Here is a 14,620-nt window from a genome sequence, read left to right on the forward strand (position 1 = left end):
AAGTAATACGAACACATAAAAAGCTAAAAAAAAGCTTGCAGGATGTCAGCTTTAATTAAACTTGTTCTGTACCCCGAGAAACAGTATTTTGTAAAATATTATAAAAATTCCAAAAGCTGCAAAAATAATAATGAGGGAAGTGACAGGTAATGTTATATAAGCCAGTGCCACCAGTGTAGCATTTCCCATTAAACTATAGAGCTCATTATATTAGGGTTCTTTTTAAAAAAATGGGAAGTGGGAAAACCAGCACCATTCCAAAGAAGGATATAAAGCAGAAAAATTGTATTTTATTTGAATCATATTTTACAAACTAGGACTGTGACCATCTGCGCTATGCATCACATTGAAATTGCCCCGTATTAAAAATTCACCATCAAGTGAATTTTCAAGGGATTTGCAGTAATTAGATGACAAAATGCTGGGAAATCTCAGCCGCACTGAAGATGTTACTCCGGGGTCAAAGACTCAACACTTTCAGCTGGGTAATTTGTAAGTGTCAATCACGCTCAGCCATCAGAGAACAGATCTAACGGCTGAATTCTAAGTAACTTCACAACATAGCCTTCAGCTATGCAGCCTGCTTTTGAAATACACGGGTATTTATTACAGAGGCCAAATTTGAAACAAGCTACATTTTTTTTTTAATGCACATTATTATACTGACGTGGCTTTTGAAGCCTGCTGCTCATCATCCAGAGAAGCAGAGTTGAACCAACCGCCACATTCATCCTCTACAATCATCGTCAACATCACCTCAAAAACATGAGAGCAGTAAACACATCTTAATGTTGGTAAACAGACCCTCGCCCTAAGACCAGGATCATTATCTACATGACAAGAAGCTTACAACATGTTATTTTAAGTGGCTCACTAGCACATCTGTTGTTTGGCATGATACGAAGTTCTCCTACACGGCATCAAATTTGAACACATGTAATTAGCTGCGAAAAGCAAAATAGAGTATTTGTGATAGCAGCCACCATTCCTTATCACAAATTAATGATGCTCATTTCAAATTGACATCTCCATTAAAAGGGTAACTGCATTTTCCCTTTTCAGGTCAAATGGAACCAGACTAAACTGACATATCCTAAAGCTACAGTACATCAAATGTATTATGCAAAAAAAGTCAGTGTGGGTCAAAGACTATGTAAATAACGTTGCAGCACCCTACAGGAAAAAACCGCATCCTCTTCTCAATGTATCACCGCAACATTTTTCCAGCTGTCGAAGAGTTAAGGATAATTTATCATGCAAAACTTAGATTCACAATCCAGATGAAAATATTTGAACTGTTTTCAATATATGTAAATTGCTCAAAAATGCAACAATTCCCATTCTTCTTCTTTATGTAGCAGTTATAAGGTTGTGGCATGGTCAAAGTGTGAATTTCTAGATTTATCTCAACGTCGTTTTGCAAAAGACGGTCCAATTTTGTTCACAAAGTGTTGTTGATTTATTTCCTATTCCTTTAGCTAATTTTTCATGATCTTTTTATTATTTTCTCATGCCATGACTTCAATTTTCCCTCTTCCCGTTTCTTGTTTTGGCTGATCTACTACTTTATTTCTCAGAGACTACACTCCCAAAGCGTACAATCCATGATCTCTCAAAGTCACTGAAGGATCAATGTACCAGGGAGATTTAAGATTGAACTTGGCATTTCCTGATAATTTCCATTATGTTGGAAGGTCCTACTATCCTCAAATGTTTTTGTAATACTCAATTGCTACTAACTTTATCACAGTGATTTGATTTTTTGAGGGCAAAGCTCTTCTATATTGCTTCCATATGTAGGCCATGCGCCCATTGCAATTCACCTGCTTCAAGCCTGTTCACAGTATTGCTCTGAACGGCTGCCAGGAGATTCATAAAACTAGCCTAAATATGGTGCTCTGCTTGACATCTTTCCCTGTGAAGAGGAGCCTGGCATCTGTCTGGTACTTTTTCACAATAGCATGGCTGAGGTCAAGAACTCAGTGCCATAAGGATCAAATCTGTGGTGAATCTGCTTCTCCAAAGAAATGTGCCAATGTTACTTTGGAAAGCCAACATTTAAAAATAATGGATGTATTTTCTTCCCGTCACGCCCCTTGCAAAAACATAACGCAGAAAACAGTTTCCACACAGGGGCCACTTACCCATACAGAACAGATTTTAATCTATGTTGCAGACAGAATTTAGGAACTATCTATTGATATCAAGTTCAGGAAACCGTATTCAAATGTGAACAGCAATATACTTACAAATAAAATCTCATGAATGTTGGCTTTTGCCCAACGTCAATATGATTTTTAATTGATGATTTACTGGTACATTTTTCTAAACTTAAAAAATGCACTCATACAGAACTGTTAACATAGAAAAACATCCATTTGGTGCTTCACAGAGGCATAATCAGACAAAAATGGATGCCATGACAAAGGGTGACCAAAAACTTGGTTGAAAAGGTAGGCTTTAAGGAGTGCCTTAAAGGAGGAGAGGCAGGTGGAGGAGTTTAGGGAGGGGAAATAAACTTAAAATATCGAGAAATACCTTGTAGGAGCTTTTTGCTATTAGAGATATGTTACTGGCTGTCTTTTAGACTTAAGTTTTCTTAAAATTTGTGCTTATATTTAATGTATCTTATTTCATTTTTTAAATATTCCCTTCCCCATACTATTCCCCACTGAAAAGTCAAGGCAAATAACCTGCTCCTAGGTCTTTACCAATGTTGATAAGAGGTTGCTGTTTATCGGAGTTTGCTGGCATAGAATGGCTCTGCCTTTGCCTACTAATAGTCACAGAAATTCAAAAATAATTCATGTGTGAAGTGCTGCAATTCCTGTCAACTTGCACATATGTTCCAAAAAACATAATTTGTGCAAAACCTCCACCAAATTTCAACTTCAGTACATGAAAAAAATAGATGTAGAAAGAAATTCTGTTCCAAAATGTAGCATAATTTTAATGAGCCTATATCTAGCTTTTCCCACTATTGGTTGCACCTTTTCCAGGTCTTTCAGTTAAGATGTAATGTCAAAATCCAATATTTTAAGGTACATCATTAAGTTGACTATATAATAAAACAACTGTTTAAAAACTTAAATCGAGTCAAGGTTTCTAGTTGTGTTCTTAAATTCCGACAGATTTAAATTAACTATACTAACACCTTTCAAAAATCGGTAACCTAAAATGTATTTTTCCAGTAGAGTTGAACCATACATTCATACACCATACAGCTTGTTCAGAATGACTTAAAATGCAAAATAATTCATGAATTCTCACATCTCCTTTTTAATTGCCTCACTTTTGTAGGTGTATTTTCACCATTTTTTTTTTAAATATGCAGAGAATCATTTGTCATGAATGAATAATTACTCTGTATTATCTATGAAAAATGTGGAAGTATGAGCAGGAGCCAGTGAATAATGAAGTTATTTTATTCAAGTGCAGCAGTGAGTTAAGTGTATATAGAGAATCCTATAGCTTTGAAAGCAAAATGCAGCAATTTCTTAAACAGTGAAGGTGCAAACAGACTTGATGTACAACAAGCACATGCACAATCCACACCTTTAATAAGTTTAAGAAAATAGCATTCATTGCTGTCCAATTCCCAGGGCCTAAAGTTGTGTTTATGACAAACGGCTCTCAATTTAGAAAATCTAGTTGTAATATATTAGATGAATTAAAAAAAAAACTTCATTCAAGTGTAAGAGTAAATAAATCAAACAGAGATGTTGTGCACTGTGCAGCATCACCTGCCATTAATACACCCAACTCTGCATATGTTGTACGTTCTAATAAACATTACCTGCCTAACAAATTGAAAGGCTAAATTAACTCATTTCGTTTCTTTCACATCAATAGCTTTCTTTGGTAATCACAGAAGTTTTTCGGTGAGTTCCTCCAGTTACTTGTCTGGCTTTCTCTGCACAGATTTTTACAGGAAAAATGTGGGCTAGAATTTTCGCTCAATAGTCGCATCATTTTATTTGCTAAAAATAATTTAATTCTCACTGCACTACACCCAATATTATTTACTTAATCAATCTCCTAAAATATAATTAATCAAAGTTAAAGTCATTGGTGTTATGATGCAGGTTTTCTTCTAACACTTGCATTTAATTTGTGTTCACAGCAATAAAGCAGTTTTCAGAAGCAGACAGTCTTCTATGAATTAAAACCTGCAGCATTATATGTGTCACGAGTGGGGTAGTGTGCCATGGTACTAAATATTACCCCCTAACTGTGGAATATTACACAGGAGAGCTCATGGTATGCCAACATGTTCTTTTGTCTACTCTAAATGATAATAAATACCACATTGCCAGACCTTTACATTCAGACTAAAATGAATATTCTCAAATAAGGGATCACACAGAAGCAGAAAAAAAACCTGCAAGGTCCTGATGGCACAAATATTTAGAAAACAATAAAGATAGAATAATCTTATAATGTGCAGATCTGGTACTATGATTTGCTCACAACACAAACATTTAGAAGCAAGTGGAATTTCCTGGGGGGCCTGGGAACTCCCTCAGACATGCCCTCTTGACGTTGGGAGGGAGCACAGGCAGAAGCTGTTCCACTTTATAAAGGCTTTAGTCCTTCAAATTTTCTGATACTCTGACACTGGCTCCTAAGGATTCTCATTTTCTCAATATTTATGAATATACTTGAATAAGTATGGATAAAAACTGCTTAATGGGACAGCATCATTTCTAGTAATGCAGACCAATTAAACTGGTTTCAGCTGTCAACAAATTCAACTTGCACGTATATAGTGATCCTCATGTAAAAGGAAGTTCAAAGTATTTTACTAGCAGTAGAGGTGGACGCTAAGCAGGAAATAAAGTAACTAGAAAGGAAGCCCTGGGGCACACCAGTGCTGATCGCGCAGACACAGGAGGTGGAACTGCATGAAGATTACTGTTTTGGGATACACAGGACAGAAACTGTGAGAGTGCCAGCATGGAAATAGATGGTGAAGAACAGAAGATGCAAGAAAATGGAGTGGTCAACAGTGTCAAAAGCAGCAGAGCTCAGTAATGAGTAGAAACAGTGAGTTGCAATTTTATAAGTTGTCATTGGTGACTTTGCTTCGGGTGAGTGTTAGCCAAAAACAAGTTTGTTTTAGGAACACAAATACTAAATCAATCCCTTTTAGTCTAGAATTTTACCGTGGAGGTACTGCTTGCTGTAGAGGACATTGATGCAGTTCACTTTCATTAAGTTTTTAAACATTTTGCATAATCATCTCCTTAGAACCTTTGAGTAATCTGTCAAATTGCTTTGTGCCTGCAAAGACTTACTGATTGTGATTTCCTAAAGCTCTCCTACAATCACCTGGCATGCTTCAAAGTCAGCAGTGACTTCACCCAAATTTGCTCTAGACAACTGGCTTCCAGTCGGGCGGGGAACGCTGGACATTAGACCCCAACAAAGAGGTAGGTGCGGGGTCCGATCCCTTTGTTGGGGGGGGGGGGGGGGGTGGTGGAGTTCCAATCACCGCGACCCCAGGGGGTGGGGGGCTGGGTTTCGTGTTTGTATGGGCCGGGCTGAACTTGGGGGGCCGGGAGGAAGCACTCCTGCTCCTCCTGACCCATAAGGATTGCTCCCTGAGGCTGTGCTCGCTTCGCTATAGCTCGGCCGGCCACAGTTAAACCTGCACCGCAGGTTAAATCAGAGGCTTCAGGGCCTCATGATCATATTTAAAGTGCCAACCCCCTGTCTCACATCTGTTAAACCCGGAAGTGGGCGGGTTGGAGGCAGGTTGTGGTCGGGATTTAGATTTTTAATACTTTAACTTCCCTCACGCCCCCAACTTACCCGTTTTTCAGGCTAAAATTCCCCAAACATTTTCTATCCATCTACTGAGAATTTTACTGAGAAGAAATAGTGGTGTTCCACAAGGCTCAGTGCTGGGACCACTGCTGCTCACAATTTACATAAACGATTTAGACTTTGGAATCAAAAACACAATACCACCAAATTGGGAGGGGGGGGGGGGATAGTCAATACTGAGGAGGACTGCAACAAATTACAGGAGGACATTAATAAACTTACAGGATGGGCAAATAATTGGCAAATAGAGTTCAACACAGATAAATGTGAGGTATTACATTTTGGTAGGAAGAATAGGGAGGTCACTTATCACTTGGAGGGTGCGAGTCTAGGTGGGGTAGAGGAACAAAGGGATCTCGGAGTACAAATCACTAAAAGTTGCGCCATAGGTTAGCAAGGCGATAAAAAAGCAAACCAAGCACTAGGGTTTATTTCTAGAGAGGTAGAATTGAAAAGTAGGGAAGTTATGCTGAACCTGTATCGAATCTTGGTTAGACCACACTTAAGATTACTGCGTGCAGTTCTGGTCTCATTATAAAAAGGATATAGGGGCACTGGAGAGAGTGTAGAGAAGATTTACAAGGGTGATACCAGAAATGCGAGGGTATACATATCAGGAAAGGATGAACAGACTGGGTCTCTTTTCTCTTCAAAAAAGGCTGAGGGGTGACCTAATAGAGGTCTTTAAAATTATGAAAGGTTTTGATAGAGTGGATACAGGGAGAATGTTTGCACTTGTGGGGAAAAGCAAAACTAGAGGCCATCAATATAAGATAGTCACCAAAAATCGAATAGGGAATTCAGAAGAAACTTCTTTACCCAAAGAGTGGTGAGAATGTGGAACTCGCTACCACAGGTAGTGGCTGAAGTGAATAGTATAGATGCATTTAAGGGGAGGCTAGATAAGCATATGAGGGAGAAGGGAATAGAAGTTTACGCTGACTTATTTAGATGAGGAAAGACGGGAGGAGGCTCAAGTGGAGCATAAACGCCGGCATGGACTGATTGGGCCGAATGGCCTGTTTCTGTGCCGTATATCTGATGTAATAGTTTTTCTTTTCGAACCACTTTAGAAATGCTCGAACTGCCTTAGACAGTGGTCGAAAAAGTTTTTGTCTCCTGGACTTTCTTCAAGCAAGTTCATAGATTCATTAACTACCAGTATATGTGACAGATTACAAAAAAAGTTAAGTAACCAGTGAGTTGGAGTCTAAATAACAAAAGGGCCATATATAGCAAATTTGTTAAGTAATTGGAAGGATTCTGTAATGTGTAAAGGAGTTATTCTGACTTTTGATAACTTATGCACACAAATTCTTGTTGAAACAGACTGTTTCTACTTTTTCCTATAATTCCACCCCCATGATGCGGAATCATGCTGGGCATCTGCCTTTCTCTGGTACCTCACAAGCTACCACTCATGTGTCAAACTAGATGGCTGGATTTTCCTCCAGGTTGGATTTGCCACCAGAGGTGATTGGGCAGGGTTATTAAAGATGCTGGTTAGGCTCTCTGTGTATCTCCACCACACAGAGGCAGTTCATCACTTCCAGCAAGGAAAGCTGGACAGTGCTGCAACAGGAGTCCTGTTTTAATATTTTGGGAAAAGGCTCCGTCTGAGTCACTGGAACCCTTGCTGAAGGTATGGATGCAGAAGAGAGAGATAGGTGACCACAACTCGGCCCTCTTCCTCCGACATGGCCACCAGCACGATTCCTGTAGTTCCTCCCACAGGTTCTGCCATCTCTCTTCTGCCAGTACCTTGGGTCAGTTGTTCTTCAGTGGGGTGCCAGGGAAATGGGTCAGTTTCCTTAGCCTTAAACCCTCTATAATCATTCAAATGCAGCGAGGTGGTTGAAGTTCAGGAAAATTACCGGCGGCATTCTGAGTCGGCAATCCAGTGGCATGCCTCTCTGCCCCATTTCCCTTCTTCCTCTGCCACTGTGCTGCTACGCAAGATAAAGGTTGATGGGGTTGGGGGTAATATATTAACATGGATAGAGGATTAGTTAACGGACAGAAAAGAGAATAGGGATAAACGGATCATTTTCCGGTTGGCAGGCTATAACTAGTGGAGTGCCACAAGGATCAGTGTGCTTGGGCCTCAGCTATTTACAATCTATATTAATGACTTAGAGGAAAGGACAGAGTGCATTGTATCCAAGTTTGCTGACGATACAAAGCTAGGTGGGAAAGCAAGCTGTGTGGAGGACACAGAGCCTGCAAAGGGATATAGACTGGTTAAGTGAGTGGGCAATAAGGTGGCAGATGGAGTATAATGTGAGAAAATGTGAGGTTATTCATTTTGGTAGGAAGAATAGAAAAACAACATTTTTTCAATGGAGAGAAGCTATTAAATGTTGGTGTTCAGAGAGATTTAGGTGTCCTCTTAAAGGAAACACAGAAAATTAGCATGCAGGTACAGCAAGCAATTAGGAAGGCAAATAGCATGTTGGCCTTTATTGCAAGGGGGTTGGAGCACAAGAGCAAGGAAGTCTTATTACAATTGTTCAGGGCTTTGGTGAGACCACACCTGGCGTACTGGTCTCCTTATCTGAGAAAGGACACGCATGCCTTAGAGGCAGTGCAACAAAGGTTCACTGATCCCTGGGATGAGAGGGTTGTCGTATGAGGAGAGATTGAGCAAATTGGGCCTATACTCTCTGGAGTTTAGAAGAATGAGGTGATCTCATTGAAACATAAGATTCTGAGGGGGATTGACAGGGTAGATGCAGAGAGTTTGTTTCCCCTGGCTGGAGAGTCTAGAACTATGGGGTGTAGTCGCAGGATAAGGAGTCAGCCATTAAAGGCTGAGATGAGGAGGAATTTCTTCACTCAGAGGGTTGTGAATCTTTGGAATTCTCTACTCCAAAGGGCGGTGGATGCTGAGTCATTGAGTACATTCAAGGTTGAGATAGACAGATTTTTGGACTCTAGGGGAATCAAGGGATATGGAAATTGGGTGGGAAAGTGGAGCTGTGGTCGAAGATCAGCCATGATCTTTTTGAATGGCGGAGCAGGCTCGAAGGGCTGTATTGCCTACTCCTGCTCCTAATTCTTATGTTCTTCAATTTCAAGTGGTTGTGATGACTGGCCTCTTGGTCTTGGGGTTAGGGCAGGGCTTGCATTCCTTGAGTATAGAAGATCAAGAGGTGATATAATTGAGATGATTAAAGGATTTGATAGGGTAGAGAGAGAAAAATATTTGAGCTAGGCTGTTCAGGGTTGCTGCCAAGAAGCACTTCTTCACACAAAATGTAGTGGAAATCTGGAACACTCTCCCCCAAAAAGCTGTTGAAGCTACGGCAATTGAAAATGTCAAAACCGAGATTAATAGATTTTTGTTAGGCAAGCTTATTAAGGATTATGAAACCAGGGCAGGTAAATTGAGTTAAGATACAGATCAGCCATGATTTAACTAAATGGCAGAACAGGCTCGAGGGGCTGAATGGCTTACTGCTGTTACTATATTTGTCTGATTTTCTTCTTATTGAACTTGGTTCCTCCTACTTCTCATCTACATGTTGCCCCCTTGGTGACATCATCCGAAAACACAGCATCAATTTCCACATGTACGCTGACAACACCCAGTTCTACCTCACGACCTCTTCTCTCAACCGCTCCACGGAGTCTAAATTGTCAGACTGCTTGTCCGACATACAGTTCTGGAAAAGCAAAAATTTTCTCCAATTAAATATTGGGAAGACCGATGCCATTGTTTTCGGTCCCTGCCACAAGCTCCGTTCCCTAGCCACTGGCTCCATCCCTCTCCCTAACATCTGTCAGGCTGAATCACACTGTTCGCAACCTTGATGTCATATTTGACCCTGAAATGAGCTTCCGACCACATATCTGCAGCATAACAAAGACCGCCCACTTCCACCTCCATAACATCGCCCGTCTCCACCCCTGCCTCAGCTCATCTGCTGCTAAAACCCTCATCCATGCCTTTGTTACCTCTAGACTTGACTATTCCAATGCACTCCTGGCTGGCCTCCCACATTCCACCTTACGTAAACTTGAGGTGATCCAAAACTCAGCTGCCCATGTCCTAACTCGCACCAAGTCCCGTTCGCCCATCACCCCTGTGCTCGCTGACCTACATTGGCTCCCGGTTAAGCAGCGCTTCGCTTTCAAAATTCTCATCCTTGTTTTCAAATCCCTCCATGGCCTCGCCCCTTCCTAGCTCTGTAATCTCCTTCAGTCCCTTAGGATCGGTGTCAAATTTTTTTGTCTTAAAATACTCCTGTGCAGCACCTTGGGATATTTTACTATGTTAAAGACGCTATATAAATACAAGCTGTTGTTGTTAGCGATTGTTTACAACCAAGTGTCTTGCTGGGCCATTTTAGAGGATATTAAGAATCAGCCACATAGTGTGGAGATAAAATCAGTGTTTTTTGGGGGGCGGGGGGCAAGCTCCCTTCCCTGAAGGACATTAGTAAATCTATTGCTTTTTTTTGCCATGGTGGGATTTGTTCTCAAGACCTTTGGATTGGCAGGCCAGCACCATAGCCACTCGGCTGCCACTGTGACAAGCTCTGAAGCCTCTGTTATACGGTTTTGCTTTTGAAAAGTTTCTTTGCAAATAAAAAGTGTGCAGCAATTATTTTTACTCCAAAAGTACTTTCTTTTTTTGCAGAGAATTGCACTACAACTGTTTTGTACTTCTGCCTTAGATTAGACTTTAATATATTTCACAACACTGTTCTGCTCATTTACCTCTACATCACTTCAGCACATTTGTTTTGTGCTGTTATCATTTGTGACTGGAGAGGAATTTGGAAAAGTATAGCTAGTAATCCTGAGGTTTTTAAAGAAAATAACAAAACTGAAAATCATTTTGAAGTAATGGAAACTCCCTGGAGGTAAAATTAGCTTCTTGGAGAAAAGCAAGATTTTCCCAGGAAACTTTTGTTATTGTGAAAATGGCCACAAACTTGGTGGCAGTGAGAGTGGGTGAGGGAAGAGAGTCAGCTAACTGTATAAATCGAAGAGCCATACTCATATGAAGCAAAAAAGCTTACTTGTATTATACACATACATATATAAATAAAAATTGCAATTATTTTCAATTCCTTTTTTAAACATACCTTTTATTTTCCCATTTTGCTCTTTCTTTCTAATTTAATATCGGTTATACATTTCTCAACCTATTGCATTTGTTTTTATTCTGGTTTGCCTACACTTGATGAACGGCCTTAAAGAGGAAGAGTGAGTAATTTTGTTCAAATTATATTGAATAAGCAGTCCTAATTACTATAATGCTTTCCTGTGTTGGCTTTTAGGCCTGTCCAATGTTGCAGCCCCCATTAAAATGGATTTAGCCATTCCAGGATACATGAGATCCTCGCCAATGACATTTCTGAAGCAGTGTTGACGTAAAGACAGTGAAAGATTGTTGATTTTTTAAAAGAATTATTAATATTTTGTAGAATATTTTTTCCAGATCAATGTGAGGGAGTACTTTGAAGAAAAATTGCTTTCCGTAAACTTATTTTCCCCATTAAACATATGCAAGTGACTGTTTTCTGTCTGTCAAATATATTTTAGGTTTTATTTCCCTATCTGTGTGTGCAACACTGCCTTTCCTTATGAGCTCCATTCGCTGCATTTTGATCTGCGTGCTCAATGATTTTATGTTTAATTTTTGTTGTTCAGATGTTCTTTAATATAAATAAATCTAGCCTGAAAGATATAGTTGCATGCTGCCAACTTGCAGTTCAATCATGAACTCTCTGAAAGGTGTGTACATAATGTAGGTAAGTTAAACAATTTCTCAAAGCAATGTGTTAGGGACTGGATACTGGCAAACTGTGATGGTGGAAGACAATTATGTGGATAATAGCATGAGAGGAAACACGATATGCTGAAATACTGCAAGGAGGAAATGGCCAATGTGGTGAGTGAAATGAATAGGTGTGTCTATAGGCATACATACATATATACACATATACACACTATATATATATTATATATATAAAATAAAAAAACACATATATATATTTAAAGAGCGAGAGAGAGAAAAAGAACACGAATGTGCAAGGTAAACTGATCGATGCATTTATAATAACTTTGGGTGGATCGAGGGCATACATTATGTAAATGGAAATGGAAATCTTCAATAAATCCTGATTACAGGAAAGAATTCTATTTTCATTTAAATTATTTTTCTAAACAGAACCCTATTTTAGCTAGTTAAACAACTGTTTAATCTGAATTCAATGTACAAACCATTAAGATACTATCACCTCCTCTGCAAATCGCTGGAAAAAAAAGTAAGATCAAGCACGTGTTTTTCCAGAGGTAAATCCAGCTGAGAATTGATGAAAAATCATTACATAATGTATACTGGCAGGCACATTCAAGTGCTTAAAAATACATGAAGACTAAAATTGGAGGTGCAGGAAACAAATGTCCCAACCGTAATGGTGCCAGGTCACCTTTAAATTACCTGCATCTATAGATTTGAAATGGACTCCAGAGTTTGTCTTCGGAAAAAACAAACCAGAGTGGCAAGAAATATATAAAAAATAAGTTTTAAACAGAGATTCACACCTGAGTTTTGATCATACTGTCGTGCTTAATTTCAATATGCATTTAGTATTATTTTCAGCAAATTTATTTTCTAGAAAGGCAAAAAGTGCTTAATCCTCTAAGAAAACAACTTTTCAAAAGTAATCAAATTCACACCTGGGTGAGAAAATAAAGGCAATTTTGTTTATAAAGTCAGATTATTTTGTTCAGTCCATAGTGGGTAGTGTTGTAAACAACACTCACATACAACGCTGGCTTTATGCAATATATCTGCCTGGACCAATTACATTACTAGAATTTTACTGTATACTCTCTTGGAATCTAGTTATTCTCATTAGCATCAAATTCTTTCAATTTCCTTTAGCCATACATAGACCCTCTTAACAGGGTTGACACTGAATTTTCCTCATTTTCGTTTCTAAAACTAAATTGCAGAAGATATTTGAAGTTTTACCTCAACAGCCCAGATTTTCCTGTCAAAATAACGATGAGGTTAATGATGCTAGCCGTTATTTATGCGCAAATGGTACAGCAACTTCAGGTGAGGAGCAGATGCGCAGTTAAACTCAAAAAAACAAAAGTTGCTGTCCAAGTTTTGTTGCTCCACCGTTAGCTTCACGAAAACAGCATCTTGCCGTCTGGCTCACCATTGAAAGGTGCAAAGTTGATGTATTTGCGCGGTAGATACAAACTAAACTCGCCACAGAAAGTTAAGTTAAATCTTGTCCATTCCAGTCTAAGTACCCTTTTAACAATGTGATAATTGTTAATCACTGCCAAACAACCTCACTGACACTGAAAATTAACTATTACAACTGTGGAGTCTCATTCCTTCAGGTTTTAATTGTTGTTGGAGATTTTTAAAGCATCAAATTTAAAACTAAAACATTTTTCTTTTTACTTTTCCTTTGTGTCTTTTTTCTCTCTCTCTTAATCCAATCTTTCCCTTTCTATTTCTTTCTCTGTACCTGATTTGACACTGAATTCATGCACTCTAATTTACACTTCTTTCTCAGTCCTTGTGCTGTTAATTTCACAATCCTTCAATCTGATTGGTTAAGGAGATACACACAGTTGCTTGCCCTGTTCAATCAGGTCCCAGATGCCATTTCCCTCGCTGCGAAGTCATCAGCTCGCACTTTCAGCAACTTGCAACGCCAAAATTTAAAAAAACCTAAACATGCAAGGGCAAGTCTAACTATTTGCAGATGCCGTTAGATGCCCTGCTACAGCAAATTATGATCCAGTAACAAAATGCCAGTTGACTAAGATATCGCACAACTTTTTTTTTAAACCAACTTCAATGACAAGTAAACTCTTAAAACTCTAAGAGGACAGTTTTAGTTCTTTCCTCAGTAGTTCTAAATTAATTACCATAGATTGGCCAAATTCTGCACCTCCTTCCCTAAAATAACCAATTTTGTGTTGCCAATGTAATCTGATGCATACAATATAGTAAAAAGCAATTTTATCCTCAAAGGGTTAACTTTTTCCTTCAGCTCCATGTGATACGCTCTTTGCACACATGCAGAGCTGTCTTTGAAATAAAATTGCGAATTTTGCTTGCAGTACAGCAATAGGGAGTACAAATGCAGAAGAAAATGTACTCACTTTCAAATGGATAAACAGTGATCTAGTCTTTTTCTTCCATATCATCCATAATTTCATCCAGGATCTCTGCCTGTTTCTTCTTTTTTGGAGAATCTATTGTGGGTGAACATAGAGAAAGAATAAAGAGAATTTAATAGAAGATATGAATTTGAAGACAATCAATATGCAATAATTAGATTTGATTTCCCCCACTTCTCGAGTCTCATTTGCTCAGCAGTAATAAATAGGCCATCCATACAATAGGCAGGGAAATTGGATTTGGGGAGCAGTAATAGTAGGATGCCTAGAAATAGAACAGTAAGCAGCAAAGCATGAACTGTCTATCATTTACATCATTAACACCAACAATAGACTGGCATGCTCCTGCAGATGAGCAACTGATTAAACCAATGGCCATTAATGCTAGGGCACAGTGATACATTTAGATTTTAAGGTGAAGGGAGGGAATGAAACTGAAATACATATGACTAGGTTTGCCTTTTTTAAAGTTTAAGACCAGCTTCAGTATGAGGGTCATTTCTATGAAATTCTTAAGAAAAAGGTAGTAACTGGTTACGATGTTTCGGTTCTTAAAATACAAAATTACCCAGAGCTTTTATTGTAAAAAATTATATGTAATCATCTGGCTGTGTCATCTGGACCA

The 14,620-nt window shown here is 38.9% G+C and overlaps 1 protein-coding gene across 2 annotated transcripts in view; it reads right to left on the reverse strand.

Moving 5' to 3' along the window:
* rbm19 (RNA binding motif protein 19) overlaps positions 1-14,620 on the reverse strand; it is a 292,795-nt gene that overhangs the window by 58,913 nt on the left and 219,262 nt on the right. For both annotated transcript variants that reach the window (XR_015072332.1, XM_085961763.1), the window contains one exon: positions 13,978-14,070. Coding sequence is in view for 1 of the 2 variants with exons in the window: in XM_085961763.1 (XP_085817889.1) it covers positions 14,000-14,070 (71 nt within the window). In the remaining variant the exon portion in view is untranslated. The remainder of the gene's footprint in view (positions 1-13,977; positions 14,071-14,620) is intronic.

The sequence above is a fragment of the Somniosus microcephalus genome, chromosome 19 (assembly GCF_052327205.1).
Source record: "Somniosus microcephalus isolate GS21.2 chromosome 19, FLI_Smic_1.0, whole genome shotgun sequence".
NCBI classification, from domain to species: domain Eukaryota; kingdom Metazoa; phylum Chordata; class Chondrichthyes; order Squaliformes; family Somniosidae; genus Somniosus; species Somniosus microcephalus.